Consider the following 16738-nt stretch of genomic DNA (forward strand, 5'->3'; position numbering starts at 1 on the left):
GTTTTGTGCGTTAAGTGAAAGATAGAATAATATATTTATATTAATGTGAGAGGAAACTTTTTCTAAGAAAAGAAATGTGACATTTTTTGTGGGACAAACTAAAAAGAAAAGTGTGACATCTATTATGGGACGAAGGGAGTATAAAACTAATATTTTAAAAGGAGGACCTACACCCTACCAACTTTTTTAATCCACTTTCCATTACATTTCTTAAAATCCATGCCCGGTCAAACTGTGACAAAATCTGGGGGACGGAGGGAGGGAGTACTGACTACCTTCGTCCTTAAAATATACTCCCTTCGTCTCATTCTAAGTGAACCATTTTCCTTTTTGCATTGTTATCCTACTCTAAATGACACATTTCTTAAAATAAAAACTTCACTTTCTCTATTTTTTTCCCTCTCTCCATTTAATTCACAAAATAACACTACATGAAATGTCGTGCCGGAATAGAAATGTTCCGCTTAGAGTGAGACGGAGAGAGTAGAAACTTTTGAAAAGGCATGAGTTGCACAATTGAAAAAGTAAGAGATAATTCATAATTATTTGTGAAGTAAGAGAGAGGAATGTAGAAATGAGTACAGTAAGAAAGAGGAAGAGACTAATGTAGTATTATTCACGATATTATTTAAAAAGTTTTTATTTTAAAGAGTAGATCAAAATAAAAATAGTTTGTATTTTTAAGAGACTTATTTTTTATGACGACACAAAAGCTGCCTTTTCATACACACATGATTCCACACCAACACCAATAATTTGGCATAAAAGCATCACACACGATCCATGTGTCACACTACATATATAGTTAAACCATACACATTACTTATACTAGTCCATATTCAACCATGCTTGTTGTTGCCGCCACCACTTGATGGTGAATGGTCTTCGTCCGCACCACCGTTACCGCCTTTGTTTCCATTGCCACTCCCATAACCGCCTCCATGAGCGCCACCACTACCCGAACCATAACCATATCCGGTGCCTGAGCCAGACCCCGACCCAAACCCAAACCCGTTAGGAGACTTACCCGAGCCTGATCCGTAGCCCCACCCGGATGTCGGGCTGGAGCCCCACCCCCAACTATAGTCCCAACTCGGAGCGTGGGCTTCCCCGCTACCCCCACTGGAACTAGGCTCCAATGAGGCCGTGATCCTTCGTCTTCCTCCTTCGCCACAATACCTATGTGCCCAACAATTCATCGATGCTAAGAGAAATAAAATTATTGTAACATGGAGAATTGGCATTGTTGTACGCATTTTGAGCTGATTGGAGTTTATTCTATTCATATGACTTATGGTATTAGGCAAGCACTATATATATAGTGAAATATTAAATGGGACATATATTATTTGTGTAGAAAAAAGTGGACCCGTGAACACTAATAACTAATTCTGGGGGTGCACTTGCGAAAAAGGACTAGATTTCCCCCCACGATATATGTAATGTGTACTGCCACACATGATTTGCACCACCGCCTATTCTAGAAATTAATGTCCAAACCACAAATATAGAATTATATGGTCCCTTCAAGGAATAATATCTTGTTTTTTGATGTTGTAATTAGAGTGTAATTAAGATAAGTAGTAATCCCTCCGTTCCACAAAAGATGTCGCGCTTTCCTTTTTAGTTTGTCCCACAAAAGATGTCACATTTCTCTTTTTGGTAAAAGTTCTCTCTCACTTGAATATAAAAATTATATTTTCTCTCTCCATTCAACACACAAAACAAAACCCCCTAAAATCTCGTGCCGTCCCACAAGTGTGACATCTTTTATGGAACGGAGGGAGTACAACATAATGGAAGGTCAAAATGTAGCAAAAGATAGGACTAGCTAGTTGATTAAGAAAGAATGCTTGTTTTTCAGTTTTAATTATGCAAGAAACATGTATATATTCTTAAACCTCATGCATGTTATAATTAATTAATTAGAAGATTAGACAGTGTGGTTCGTGTGAAAGCAATATTAATTAACAAATTTTGTAATTTTACACATTCATATTTAAGTGGCTTGAATCTCCACTCTATCACGCAGGAAGAAAATTCTATTATATAAGTTTTACGTTTTTTTAAAATAAACTCTTATATAAAAGAAGAAATTACAAATAATATTAAGAGGGCTCAAAATCGGTACCTCATACAATAATGTCTAAGCTACGTTGGAATAAAATTAATGATTTACATGCAATATATGCCAATATAATAAATAAACATAAAACGGAAGTGTACAAAAATTCATGAAGTTATTTTATCGATTCTGAAATGAGGAATCATTTTCAAATGTAAATATTGTTTAAAAAATTTGTGTTTTTTTAGCAGGAATGAGATTTTATTAACATATTTATACATTGAACGTTGGGATCATAACTCCACATTTAGAGATCGAGTTTCTAACTTGACTGTAATCTTAATTTCAACAATAATAAAATTCAGATTTATTCAAAATGGCAGTAATTTGTCATATTTTTAAAGATGATCATTTGATCTAAAAAGTTATATTAATTTAATAAATCACCGAATCGGGTATTTAATAACTTGTTATCTTTACATAATTAAGTATACGTTGGACCATATTAATGTTTTATCCAGACGTATTAATAAAATACATTAAAAACTCAAATAAAATAAATGAAATAAGGACATGTTCTATATTTTCTTGAATAGTTTTAAATATTTCAACCATAATATTCCCTCCGTCCCTAAAACATACTACCTCTTTCCTTTTATGTCCCTAAAAATGACTCAAATTATTACTCAATGGTGACACGTAGAGATAATGACAATAAATAACAAATACATGACCATTGGAATACTCTCTATATTAGCGTGAGTTATTAACAAGGTCGACCCTTTGCTTTAAATATTTAGACCTTGTTGTCAAGGGGCTGGGATTCTCTCTTTCTTCTTCAATATCTTGCCGCCAAATTGTTTATTGCTTCACTGTGTAAACAAATGTACTGGATGTAAAATACTCTTTCTGTTACGTAGTAGTTGAGTCATTTTGCCATTTCGGTATGTTCCATAATAGTGGAATCATTTCCAATTTTAATAAAAATCAACACATTTCTTCTTTCTTACTTGAATATCTCTTACTTGAATATCTCTACTTTTTTCATTTCCTACTTTATTCTTTCTTTACTTAACTTACTTAACACAATTTTTCTTAAATCGCGTGCCGAAAAGAAACACATTCCCTACTATCGAATGGAGGAAGTAGTAAATATCATCTTGGTAAAAGCCTGTACATGTATAGCTTGCTCAAAAGAAATTTTATTTAAAGAATTGACATTCTAAAATCTACTCTTAACTATGCATTTAAAGATAACAAGATATATGTGTTACATTTATTTACATGGCACATACGCATCCTGAAATTCTCTTCCAACTTTCACTTGAGAATATCAATCTCGTGAAGATTCAAATCCAGAAATCAAGCAGACCCCACCAAACTAATAATTTTTCACAGGTGTCAGGACTAAAATAACCATCCATCTTCTTGGGTTGCCCAAAAAAACAAATCTGAATTAAATGAATTATTTTTGTTGAATTCCATCAAGGAATAGTTATCCCCTCCTCAGCAGCGAGCAAATAGAAGCTTAGAGTCCAGGAATTGATTCAAGATTGTACTTTTCAGAAGATGTAGTTCCATTCTCTTGGTTGTCAAGCGCATCCAGAGTTTGTAGATATGAGTAAGACGCGCTTCGGCCTGCTGGAGGCCCGGGACTGCTAATTCTGCTGGCAAGGAATCGACAAATCAGGCCCCTCAGGAAAGGACTTGCTCCAGGTAATACATTAATCCACCCATACACACGCAGAACAAAGCCACCTACAAAGTTGAGATACAGAATTAAGTATATTTGAATGCAAAACTCTTGATTTGTGACTTGGAAGCGCGGTACAGTCATTCGACAATACATGTGCAAGCATTTCGAGTTACCAGAAACTAATCACTACTTGTACTTGGCAACAATAAATAAATGTAAGAGCACTGAGGTAAGAGATGGTAATGGTGCACCAGGGTACACTTCCAGTCTTCATTCTTGATATCTGGCAGCAAACGGCGATTCACCAAAATGTACCAAAAAGATTCTCCAGCTCTTGGAAGAACATACAAGCCTAGTTCGCCACGTCTAGCTTTCTTCTCCAATAACACAGAAAGGGCAGATAGTCCTCCAGCAAGCCAATAAACTAGCTTGTGGTCCTTCAATGCCACTTTTCTATGCAAACATATTACTCCCCCTTTTTTTTTTTGAGGAGATTAAATCAGTACAATTATATTTAGATGTATAGGCATAATAAACGTAGCAAGCAGAAAAACCACCTGAAAGATACCAACAAAAGCGGACAAGAAAGAAGTTGAACGAACAGAATTTGTAACAGCAGAATGACATGTACGAACTGGAGCATCCATGAACTGGGGAATGGGAATGTAAATGAAGAAAAATATAAGTATATATTAACCATTCTAAAAATTCAAAAAAAATGTTAGGATTCAACTACTTGATCTACACAACTAACCGAGCAAGAAATCGAAAGCACACCGAGGATCTAACGTGGTTCGGCAAGGTGCCTACGTCCACGGAGAAGTATTATGGAATTTATTGATCAAGTGTGAAAGAAGAAGAAGATGATGTCTCACTATTCAAGATGATGCGCTCTCAACTCTCTCTAAGCAAGAGCTTTCCTATCTATATTGAAAGTGATATTGTGCGTGTGTTACAACTTGAAAACAAAAAGGAATCATCTAGCTATATAAGAGAAGTTATAACCGAGCTAAACTCAACTCCCTTCCAGCTGTCCCAATCAGTTATAACTGATTCTTCCAACGGCTAGTTCCGAGCCTCTTGGTCTAGCTCACTTCCAGACCTCTCCTTTTCCCCAAGCCAATTGCTCCATCTTGATGAACCTCACGTTTGCATGGGCACACCACAACAAATCTCCACCTTGACCTTGCAAACATGATCAATATCTAACTCCCTTCTCATCCATTTACAGAGACTCATCATTCCACAACCTCCACTAAGTCCAAGCAATGTCTGAACTTAGAAATTGGCAGAGGCTTAGTCAACATATCAGAAGCATTATCTTCAATTGGAACCTTCACTACCTTAATCCTCCCATTCTGGATTTCATCCCTGATAAAGTGCCTCCTCACATCAATATGTTTGCTCCTCTCATGCAACATCTGATGTTTTGCCAAACATATTGCTGAGTTGCTGTCACAATTGATCCTTACTCCATCTAGATGAATGCCAAAATAATGAAGAATTCCTTGTAGCCATTTCCCTTCCTTTGCAGCCTCAGTCAGAGATATATACTCAGCTTCAGTTGTGGACAAAGCAACCACAGACTGCAAATTCGACTTCCAACTAATTGTTGTGCCATATAGTGTGAAGATCTAACCACTCTGAGATTTTCTATTATCCAAATTTGTTGCATAGTCTGAATCACAGAAACCTCCAGAATATCATTCCTTTCTGACCATGTTTTATCTCCAAACTTCAAACCAACATTGGCAGATCCTCTCAGATATTTCAAGATCCATTTTAAAGCATTCCAATGCTCTCTTCCTGGTTCAGCCATATACCTGCTGACTACACTAATTGCATGAGCCACATCTGGCCTTGTGCAGATCATTAGGTACATCACACTGCCCACAATGTTGGCATATGGAATCAATCTCATCTCCTTTCTATCTTCATTTGACCTTGGCATATGCTCTTTACTTAGTCTAAAATGGCTGGCCAATGGAACATATACTGATTTTGCATCTTCCATCTGATACCTCTTAATCACCTTGTTGACATTGTCTGTTTGAACCAGCTTCAACTTTCTCTTTTTTCTTTCTCTGTAAATGTCCATGCCAAGTATCCTCTTGGCCTTTCCCAAATCCTTCATATCAAATTTAAGCTTCAACTCATCCTTGACCAGCCGCAGCTCTTTCTTGCTGGATCCTGCCAATAGGATATCATCCACATACAATAGTAGGTAGGCAACTATCTCTCCACCTTTTCTCTTCAAGTATACACAACTATCAAAGCTAGATCTCTCAAAATCCATACTCACCATATGCTCATGAAATTTAATGTTCCACTGCCTACTGCTTTGCTTGAGCCCATATAGACTCTTCTTCAACATACAGACTTTATCCTCTTCCCCAGGCTTCTCAAAACCCTTAGGCTGAACCATGTATATTGTTTCCTCTAGATCCCCATGCAAGTATGTAGTTTTAACATCGAGTTGATGCAACTCCCAATTAAAATGTGCAGTAAGGGCCAGTAGAATTCTGATGGAGGTGTGCTTCACCACTGGAGAGAATAATTCACTGTAATCAATTCCTTCCACTTGTGTGAAGCCTCTAGCCACCAATCTAGCCTTGAAACGTATGCTTTCAGTTTCTCCTACTTCCACTTTCTTCTTGAAGATCCATTTTCAACTGATTAATTTCTGAGTTCCTGGATCCTTCACCAATATCCAAGTTCCATTCTTCAACAGAGAATCTATTTCTTCTCTCATTGCCTTTATCCACTTCTGACTTTCCTTGCATTTTATGGCCTCCTCATATGTTGATGGCACTGAATATATCAACACCTCAGCCACACATAGATCAAAGAAACTCATGTCATAGTCAGAGAATCTATCAGGAAGCTTGGTGTTTCTCCTTGGTTCCTGACCCATAACTGTAGGCTGATCATCTCCACCATGAGGCTGTTGACCTTTAGAAACTCCACCTTCATCTGAACTCTCTAGAACCTCAGTATCCTCATCATTATCAGATCTAGTGGAGCTTTCTCCAACCTCAAAAAATTCTGCACATTACTACCAGCAGTGGCTTCAGCATTCTGTGCAGCTTTGAATGGCATTTCATCCTCATTAAAAGTCACATCTCTGCTCACTATGATTCTCTGACCCTCTTTATCCAGATTTCATAACCTGTAGGCTTTCACATTCTCTTGAAACCCCAGCAACACACACTTCTTGGCTCTGGGCTCTAGCTTATTCTGCTTTATGTGTGCATAGGCTGCACATCCAAAACTCCTCAAACTGGAGTAGTCACCCAGCTTCCCAAACCATCTCTGATCTGGAGTTTCATTATCAATGGCAGATGATGGGCATTTATTGATGAGTATTGCGGCAGTAGCAATGGCCTCAGCCCAAAAACTCTTAGGCAGTCTAGAGGAGAACAACATGCATCTAACTCTTTCCAACAATGTCCTATTCATCCTCTCAGTAACCCGATTCTGTTGTGGATTTCTAGGGGCTGTCCTGTGCCTTTTGATCCCCTTTCCCTTGCAAAATTCCTCAAACTCGGCTGACAGAAATTCCATGCCATTGTCTGTTCTTAGGCACTTCAGAGTGCTCCCTCTTTCATTTTCATATCTAGTGTGCCACTCTTTGAACTTTGCAAAGGCTCGAGAGTTTTCTTTTAAGATATACACCCACACTTTCCTAGAATAATCATCTATGAGAGAGATGAAATATTTACCTCCACCCATAGACTCTGTTTGTGCAGGGCCCCACAGATCACTATGAACATACATGAAGGGGGCAGTAGAGCTGTGTCTGCCAGTTGCATAAGGCAGTTTCTTGGCCTTCCCCAGGATGCATGACTCACATCTACCAATACTATCTGATGCACCAACTTTGATAGCTCCTTGCCTAGCCAGTGCCCCGATCCCCTTTTCACCAACATGGCCCAACCTGGCATGCCAAGAATCCATATTCACTATCTGAGAAAATAAAACAGCTCCTGCCCCAATCATTGTCTCTGCCAACAAATAGTACAGAGTGTTTCTTCTTTTGGCCTCCATGATGATCCTTGAATTCTTAGTGACCCTGAGTATCCCATCTGCTGATTCAAACTTATACCCTTTTGATTCCAGAACTCCTATAGATATGAGGTTTCTCCTTATCTTGGGTATAAACCTGACCTCTGTCTGGATCTTGATGCTGCCATTGCTCATTTTTAGCTTGATCTCTCCAATCCCTTTTACCTCACAAACCTGATCATTGCCAAGCATAACAGATCCTTAAGAGCTACTGAAATTATGGAACCAAGATTTATGAGAGCATATATGAAAACTGCACCCGGAGTCCATTATCCAGGACTCCTCAATAGCAGCTCCATCATGAATGTTCAAGGCCTCTGGTGCCTCCACTTCCTGAGCCAGATCAGCCGTCTCTCCACCACCAAGTTTCTCCTGCTCCTGCTTTCTTTTCCAAGCAAAACATGCCTTCTTGAGGTGTCCAGGTTTCTTGCAGTAGTGGCAGCTTCTAGTCTCCTTTCCACCCTCACTCTTGTCCCTTTCTTGTGTGAACTTTTTCTTGGGCCCCTTCTTGCCATTGTTCTTGATATACAAACTCTCGGCTGCAGGATCTGGCTGCTTCACTATAGCTCTCTGAAAGTCCTTGAGCTTGAGAGCCGAATGTACCTCTTCATAGCCAATCTTTGATTCTCTCCCAAGAAGCATGGCATCCTTGAAATGTTCATAACTTTTGGGAAGGGAATTCAGCAACATTAATGCCTTGTCCTCATCTTTGATCTCCCCATCTATGTTTTCAAGATCATCAATGCATTTCCCAAAATCTTCAAGCTGCTCAGCAATATCTTTTGTATCTAAGATCTTGAAGGTCAGCAACTTCTACTTCAAATGCAGCCGATTTGCAAGGGACTTTGTCATGTACAATGACTCTAACTTCTTCCACACACCAGATGCAGAGTCTTCCTTGGAAACTTCCTTAAGCACCTTGTCAGTGAGATTCAAGATCAAGGTGCTATATGCCTTATATTGCATATCTTGCATTCTAGCCTTCTCCTTCTCATCTGCCTCAGGCTTCTTGCCTTCATCTTCACTGGCACTTAGAATCTCCCAAAGGCCTTGATGCATCAAGGATGGCCTTCATCTTTAGCCTCCACAATCCAAAATCATTTCGGCCGGTGAACTTATCAACTTCGAACTTTGTTGTAGACATTTTTATAAACAACTGATCTGCTACTCAACAAGATCAGCTTCAAAACAGAAAACTCACCCTCAATTCCCCAGAAAGAGCGTCAGCAATCAATCTTCAAAACGCCCAAGATCATCTGGGATCGAATTCCCACGGGACGGCGCCACTTGTTAGGATTCAACTACTTGATCTACACAACTAACCGAGCAAGAAATCGAAAGCACACCGAGGATCTAACGTGGTTCGGCAAGGTGCCTACGTCCACAGAGAAGTAATATGGAATTTATTGATCAAGTGTGAAAGAAGAAGAAGATGATGTCTCACTCTACAAGATGATGCGCTCTCAACTCTCTCTAAGCAAGAGCTTTCCTATCTATCTTGAAAGTGATATTGTGCGTGTGTTACAACTTGAAAACAAAAGGAATCATATAGCTATCTAAGAGAAGTTACAACCAAACTAAACTCAACTCCCTTCCAGCTGTCCCAATCAGTTATAACTGATTCTTCCAACGGCTAGTTCCGAGCCTCTTGGTCTAGCTCACTTCCAGACCTCTCCTTTTCCCCGAGCCAATTGCTCCAGCTTGATGAACCTCACGTTTGCATGGGCACACCACAACAAAAAATATATTCCCTCCGTATTCAAAAAATAGAAACATTTGAAACGGCACGAGTTTTAATGCACAATTGGTAAAGTAAGTGAGAAGAATTGTTAAAGTAAGAGAGAGGAAAAGAAAATTGAGTAAAGTAAGAGGGAGGATCGGAAGAGAAAAAGTAGTGAAAGTAGAGTTAGTGGAATGTGGGGTCCATGCCCTAAAATAGAAAGATTCTAAAGTTTCTAGCTTTTAGGAATGACGCAAAATGACAATAGTTGTTATTTTTAAAAAACAGATGGAGTATTGTGTATTCTTGCTGGATCACACAAGTCTTTTGCATTTATCATTGTATTAGAAGTATAGAAACACATAATTTACTATTTGCTTTTAGCTCAAGTTCATCTGTTTCACTTCAGTAACTTAATTTATCAAAACAATGTAATGTAAAGGGCCACAAAAGAAAAATGGTCAAATAGAGAAGTACCTTTTGCAGGCGCAGAACAACATACGGGACAAATGTCAAAGAGAAATACAAGGGGAATGTCTTTCTGAAAGTTGCCTTCACAGCATTAGCATTGTGAACTAGGCATGATTTTGTATCAGGATGAATGACTGAACAGGGAATAAGTTCAGGAAATTTATCCAACTTCACATCACTGGATGTCCTGCCAGATAGGTAAGCAGCTAGTGAACCAACATCTACGGGAGAGCCTCTACAGCATGAGCAGCAACAGGGCCTGTTTTCTGAATGAAATCTTGATATGATTTTGGCAAGCTCTCAGGGCGCATAACAAAGGAGTACATAACCTGAGAAGTTCTTATAATTAGAGGAAATACAATATTGATAAAACAACTAATAGCGAACATTAAAGTAACCCTGTACGAAGTTTCTTAATACAAGTTCCATGTCTTAAAAATAAGATAGAAGGGCTCTTATAGGTAACCAACTACTGTACCAAAGACTACATATAAGATCTCATGTTTGAGTCCACAGTGGTGCGGTCTTTGAATTTATTTCGTTTGCCCATCAAAAAGTAAAAATGACTATATTAAAGACAATATGTAATGATAAACGCACACACAAAGAAGCAGTAAACAAGATTCCGCGCAAGCTATTGCAAAGAGTAGAGTGTCTCCATGGTTCCAATGACTTCCCCACAAATGGAATTTGTTTTTAGATTTAGCCGAGTTATAGGCACACTGTTTAAATTATTAAATAAATTAGAGTACATGGAAAGAGCAGTAATAGGACCGACCTCATACAGTAGGCAAAAACTTGGAAATGAGATATAGAGCACTTGTACCTGAGCAAGCCTAGCCAACAGATATAAAGCAAGTGTGCGCCTTCTGCTGGAATCATCTAGCGATAGAATAGACAAGCCAGAGACTGCACCTGCTAAAATTATGTTCCATTGCCACCTTTAACAGTCATCTAAATGGATTTGGATAAGTCATGGATTGAAAAAAAAAACTTCAACTAGTAGTACTTGAAATCAAGTCAAGAATTACAAATACAAAGGAACAGATCATTACTAGCGAACTAATTAATTTGAAATTTAAAAAAAAAAGGACTAAATGGCATTTTTGTTAACTCACGCATTAACTGGCGTCTCTTTTTTTCTCATATTTCTGAGTAAACACCTCAAAGCATGGTAGGAGCCAATAATTCCCCCAAAAAGCAATCCAATTCGACATGCTTCTTCTCTCACTATAAGGTCTTTCTCCGATACGAGTTGCTGCAATTATATTCATGGTAGAACAGAAGGTTTAATAAACTCTTAAAACATACTCCCTTTGTCGCTAGAAATAGACAACATTTGAAATGGCATGATGCACAATTGGTAAAGTAAGAGGGAGACAAAAAGAAAAAGTGATTGGAGTATTGTTGGTGGAGAATGTGATCCACATCATTAAAGAGAAGAAAGTTTGTTTGAGTCCAGTGAGCATGACTCCGTTCCTGGCGATACACATTGGTTTAGAATAACCGCTTGAATGCAACATTTCATCTGATATAGCTGTGAAAGTTGATAATGGGATTTCCATTCATAGACGGACATTGAAATCGATACTTTTTCATTTTCTATAGCCCTTTGAGTTGTAGATTGCTTGGAGCCAATCGATGAATAGCAATCCTCCAGTGAACATAATTTAATCCTTTGTTGTCATTGAGAATAAAGATGATGAATTTAAAATTATTTTTATTTTATTGAGAAGAAACAAAATCTAATACTAGAAACCTTATCCAAGTTTGAATTTCTTTCTCAGTTTTTCTTCCTCTCTTTCTAGGTTTAACAATATTCTGGCCGTAATTATTAATTGGGCAGTGATTTAGAGACACAATATTTATACACCATAATAGCCTTACGTTTATTTTCCATAACTATAATTTATATTTTGCTTATTATGCCCTCAGTTCCACATATCTTATCATGTACCTCAGTTCTTCCATATAATTTATGTACTCCCCAATTTTAGCTCAATGCCCTACAATACTAGTTGTATCTTACGGCATGTTTGGTATGGGTGATAAACTCATCTAGAGATGAAATTTTATAAATAAAATTCTTAACAGATTTTATATGAGTTTGATTTTCTTTCTAATTTTTATATTTTTAATTAACAATAGCTAGTGTGTATTTTATTTTATTTTTATCTTATATATATATATATATATAGGGATGTATTCATATCCTTCTTTGGTTTTATGTTCTATTCTCCTTTTTAATCTTGGCCATTCAATTTAAAGATCTTATGGCCCTAAATAATGTCACATATTATTAATTTAAATGCTTAAAATAATCGTGTAGGGTGTTTTAGGAAATCACATTAGAGTTAGTTATGGAAGGTTGCTTGATTTTCTCTCCACAGTATATTGCGTCTGTTTTTTTCATGGAATTAGCAGAATCTTTCTTCTCTCTCCAAAAAAATATTTCTGTATCAATACATCACAGAGGCGTTAATCCGGAGGAAGTCGTGTATCTGAGTTCGTTCATCTTATTAGAAGAATAGAAAAACTTGCAGCCTTTGTGATTTTTCTTCTTATTCTCCAACAATGGAAGAAGGTAATTTAAGGACTTCATATTTTGATTATGAATCTGAGTTCGTTCATCTTCTTGATATTTTACGATTTTTGTGTTTATTCTGATGTCATTTTTGTTAATTATATAATCTCATGGTTTTTTTTATTAGTTGTCGTGTTTGACTGTATTGGGCGAGTTTAATCTAATCCACTACGATTTAGCAGTCATTGGTTTTGAGGGTGTATTATTTTGTTTAGTCGACAAGGTTCAGTTTTTTGAATAGGGTTTTGTTATTATCTCGGCCACTGTGTGGTTTTATTCGACGTATGTAATGTACAAATAATAAAGTATAATGCATTCTTTCTTATATTTAATGTATGGTTCATATCATTTAATGAAACTAAATTCTAATACGCTTGTTGTTTTGATTTTATGTTCAGTGTTTGTTATACCTGAATGTTCTCCACAATTGAAGCCTGTGATTGGTCAGAAGTTCCAATCCTTAGATTTTGCGTTTGCGTTTTATGATGTGTATGCCCGCGCTGTTGGGTTTGATACGCGCAAACAAGGTATGAGGAAGGCGGCGGATGGTGTTACTACTTGGTTTTATGTGGTATGCAATAGGGAGGGCTGCAAGAGGTCGAACGAGGAAGACGATGTTAATGCACGCTCTGGTTTTACTCTTAAACCCAGGCGGCTTTCCAAGCGGTGTGGTTGTAAAGCTTGTATATCCTTCAAGTACTTTTCCGAAGCAGGAATACCGGGATATATTATTCACGAGTTCAACGAGGTTCACAACCATTGTATGGTGGAGTCGGAGCATCAGCAGTTTATGACACTTAACCGGAAGTTGGATGACGTACATCACAAATTCATTCTTGACTGTTCCAAGGCTAATATAGGCCCCACCCTTACCTTTAAGGTGTTGAAGGAAATCCTCGGTGGGTTTGAACTTGTCGGTTGCAATCTTGGGGATATTAGGAACACATCTCGCGACATCAAAGCATTCGCACACGGTTGTGACGTGCAGATGGTGTTGGACGACATGGCGAAGAAGAAGGAGTTGTCGGATGCCTTCACATATCACTACGAAGTTAATGCTGCTAACCAGTTGGTTGCCCTTTTTGGTGTGATAGTTTGATGAAGAGGAACTACCATATGTTTGGTGACATAGTGGCGTTTGACTCCACTTACAACACAAACAGGTATACATTATATATGACGATTTTGTTGTACTTTACTGAATGCATTATAAAGCAATACATTTGCATTACACCTTTATCGTTATGCATTATTCAGAATTAATTACGCCAATGCTGCATACCTGTGTGCATCGCAGGTATTGCATGACCTTCACACCTTTCACGGGGAAGGACAATCACGGTAAACCCGTAACATTTGCTGCTGGATTGGTCTGCAACGAGAAAACAGGGGCCTTTGCCTGGTTGTTCAAACATTTCGTCGAATGCATGGGTGTAGCCCCCAAAATGATTGTGACCGATCAAGACTTGGGCATGAGATCAGCTATTCAAGAGGTTCTTGTAGGAACTCGACACCGATGGTGCATGTGGCATATAATGCACAAGTTGGCTTCCAAGGTTCCAGGCCGGTTGCTTAGGGACGAAGATTTCAAGAAGGAATTCAATGCATGCGTTTGGTCGGACTTGCTTGAACCCGACGAATTTGAAGAGGAGTGGAATGGAGTGATTGAGCGTTATGAGCTGGAAGACGTTGATTGGTTGAACACATTGTACGAGTATAGACAGATGTGGATACCGACCTACTTCAGAGATTTCCCACTCGGTTCGATGATTAGGACTACGTCCATATCAGAATCTGAAAACAGTTTCTACAAAAATTTTATGAAGCCCCGAGCGAACCTTGCCGAATATACTTGTATTTCAACAATGCACTGGACTTTCAGCGGAATGCTAGAACAAAGCTGGACTACAACGATGCTACTTCCGTGCCCATACTGGCCACTAAGTTGGGTTTCGAGAAACATGCTGCGACGATTTACACAGACAGTATGTTCAGGAAGATACAAGAAGAAATTGTTGATGGGAATGACAGATGCCGTGTGCTTGGTTTTTCATCAACAGATACGATTGACACCTACAAGCTTGGGGATAGCCGACGGAATTCGTATTCCGTGACACACGACAAGACTGACCAATCATACTCGTGCGACTGCAAATTGTTCGGTAGGCAGGGCTATTTGTGTTGCCACATTTTTTTTCTATTCAGGAACAATGAAGTGTCAAAAATTCCAGAGATGTACTGCAACAGCCGATGGATGAAGACTCCCTTAGCCAAGGCCGTACATGGACTTGATGTCACCGTAGAGACAAGGTCCACCGTAGAGACAAGGTCCACCGTTGAGGATAGGCAGACTGTTACAAATCAAGGAATATCGCTGTTCTACGGTTTTATTCTACGTTTTGAGAGTGACATTGAAGTGCTTCGTGGTTTCGTAAGTGGTTTGGAAGAACTCGGTAATTCTCTTCAAGCTGGAACTCCTCCAACCTCGGCGTTTGAAAAGAGGCGCATGATTGAAGAATTTTACGGAATGCCAAGGCCTGAAGTTGTAGAGGTCCATCCTCTGGATGTTGTAAAGACGAAGGGTCATGCAAGCAGCTCCGCGAGCCGACTGGTTTCAAAGAGAGAAAAGGCTATAAACGAGGCAACTAGGCCTCTTAGACGTTGTAAGGCGTGCGATGAGTTGGGCCATCACGACTCTAAAAACTGTCCAATGCTTAAAGAGATGGAGAAGGAGAAAGCGCTTAGTAAAGGCAAGAAGAAAGCTTGATGTGTTTTGTAACTAATAAAATACTTTTTCGTCTCGGTTTTGTTCTTATTATTTGTAGCGCTGTGGTCAATTTTTGCGTAATAACTCTGTGGAGTTGCGATGTTTACTGTCCTTTATCGACTTACAACCTTGCATTAATAAGTATATTATATGCATCACTCCCTCTATTCATTCCATTAGTTGATTTTCTTGGTTTTGTGCATAAGCGCAGTTATAGGCTTGCATTATTAAAGATGTTCTATGCATCACTCCGTCGTTTTGTTCCAGTAGTCGAGTTCGTTGATAATGTGCATTATTGATACATATCTGTGCATTAAATATGTATGTTCTATGCATCACTCGCTTTAGTTAATCCTTTACCCCATTACTTTGTTTGTGTGCATTATCGGTTTATATTCTTGCATTAAATCAATATATTCTATGCATCAATCCGTTTATTTTTTAGACTTGCATTAAACACGCCATATTGCGCAGCACTCTCGTTTATTTATTCCATTACTCCATTAATTTGTTAATATGCATTATCGTTTTATAGCATTACATTAATAGCGCTATGTTGTGCATTACTCTCGGTTATTTCATCCATTGCGGATTAAGCAACTATTAGTCCTAGGTTTGTTAATGGATAAGTTAATCATATATCACTGCACTACATCACACACTAGTACCAAAATATGCATCAGTTATCAAAACAAGTGTATGGTTCAAAGCATGCGTTATTTGACGAAATCAAAATAAGTTATCCCAAACTAACTGTCTTAAACGTAACGTCAACATCGATCCTAATCAGTACTCTTGCAATCAATCCAGCCCAAACTCGTCAACCCACTTGTCGAAATTAAACTTTGGCGGCTTCTCTTTCCAGAACTTGGCGGCATAAGAGACGTTTGTGTCACGCTCGGAATTGTGCGTAGAAGACAACAGTGCGTTTGCTACCTTCATTCGGTAGATTTCCAGATTTTTTGTCCCGTTGCCGGTGAAACCGCACTGCCAATCTTTGTCCTTTCCGCCGAAATAAGTCTCCATGTGCCGCATGATGTACAACCCCGTCTCCACAGAGGGCTGGTTTCTCCTCCAAGTCATAGCCACCACATGTGTCTTACATTTTCGGACCTCAGCTGCCTTCTGATTAGCCTTCAACTTCACCAGCGCTTCTGCGAAAAAATGTTTCTACAACAAATTCCCACAAAAAGAGGCGTTAGAAACATAAATAATGCACAGTTATCCAAATGTAATGCAATTTAATGGAATACCCTCAAACACGCACCAGAAGGGAGGGTGTGTTCCCATATTTTGCCTTGAACGATTTGTGGGAGTCAGCCAATGTGTGGTCGATGATGTTCATGTTGCCATCCGGCAGATCAAAACAG

General features: G+C 38.6%; 3 protein-coding genes and 1 pseudogene across 4 annotated transcripts; 2 read left to right on the forward strand and 2 right to left on the reverse strand.

Moving 5' to 3' along the window:
* Positions 1 to 658: 658 nt before the first annotated feature.
* Positions 659 to 1279, reverse strand: LOC125206158 (uncharacterized). The gene has a single exon (XM_048105449.2). The coding sequence runs from the start codon at positions 1254 to 1256 to the stop codon at positions 840 to 842; it is 417 nt and encodes a 138-aa protein (XP_047961406.2). The 5' UTR covers positions 1257 to 1279; the 3' UTR covers positions 659 to 839.
* Positions 1280 to 3305: 2026 nt separating this feature from the next.
* Positions 3306 to 11596, reverse strand: LOC125206157 (uncharacterized; annotated as a pseudogene). The gene is made up of 8 exons (XR_016132866.1): positions 11525 to 11596; positions 11136 to 11275; positions 10844 to 10958; positions 10646 to 10739; positions 10024 to 10351; positions 4320 to 4411; positions 4013 to 4235; positions 3306 to 3823 (listed from the first exon to the last, which is right to left on the reverse strand). The product of XR_016132866.1 is annotated as an uncharacterized LOC125206157 (transcript).
* Positions 11597 to 12591: 995 nt separating this feature from the next.
* On the forward strand, positions 12592 to 13700 carry LOC125206156 (protein FAR1-RELATED SEQUENCE 5-like). Its single transcript, XM_089061404.1, has 2 exons — positions 12592 to 12601; positions 13000 to 13700. The coding sequence occupies exons 1-2, from the start codon at positions 12592 to 12594 to the stop codon at positions 13698 to 13700; spliced, it is 711 nt and encodes a 236-aa protein (XP_088917530.1).
* On the forward strand, positions 13700 to 15368 carry LOC125199387 (protein FAR1-RELATED SEQUENCE 5-like). The gene is made up of 4 exons (XM_089061405.1): positions 13700 to 13764; positions 13899 to 14362; positions 14428 to 15261; positions 15322 to 15368. The coding sequence occupies exons 1-4, from the start codon at positions 13700 to 13702 to the stop codon at positions 15366 to 15368; spliced, it is 1410 nt and encodes a 469-aa protein (XP_088917531.1).
* Positions 15369 to 16738: the final 1370 nt, after the last annotated feature.

This window comes from Salvia hispanica, chromosome 6 (genome assembly GCF_029641045.1).
Source record: "Salvia hispanica isolate PSC_SH4W2 chromosome 6, Shi_PSC_v1, whole genome shotgun sequence".
Taxonomy (NCBI): Eukaryota; Viridiplantae; Streptophyta; class Magnoliopsida; order Lamiales; family Lamiaceae; genus Salvia; species Salvia hispanica.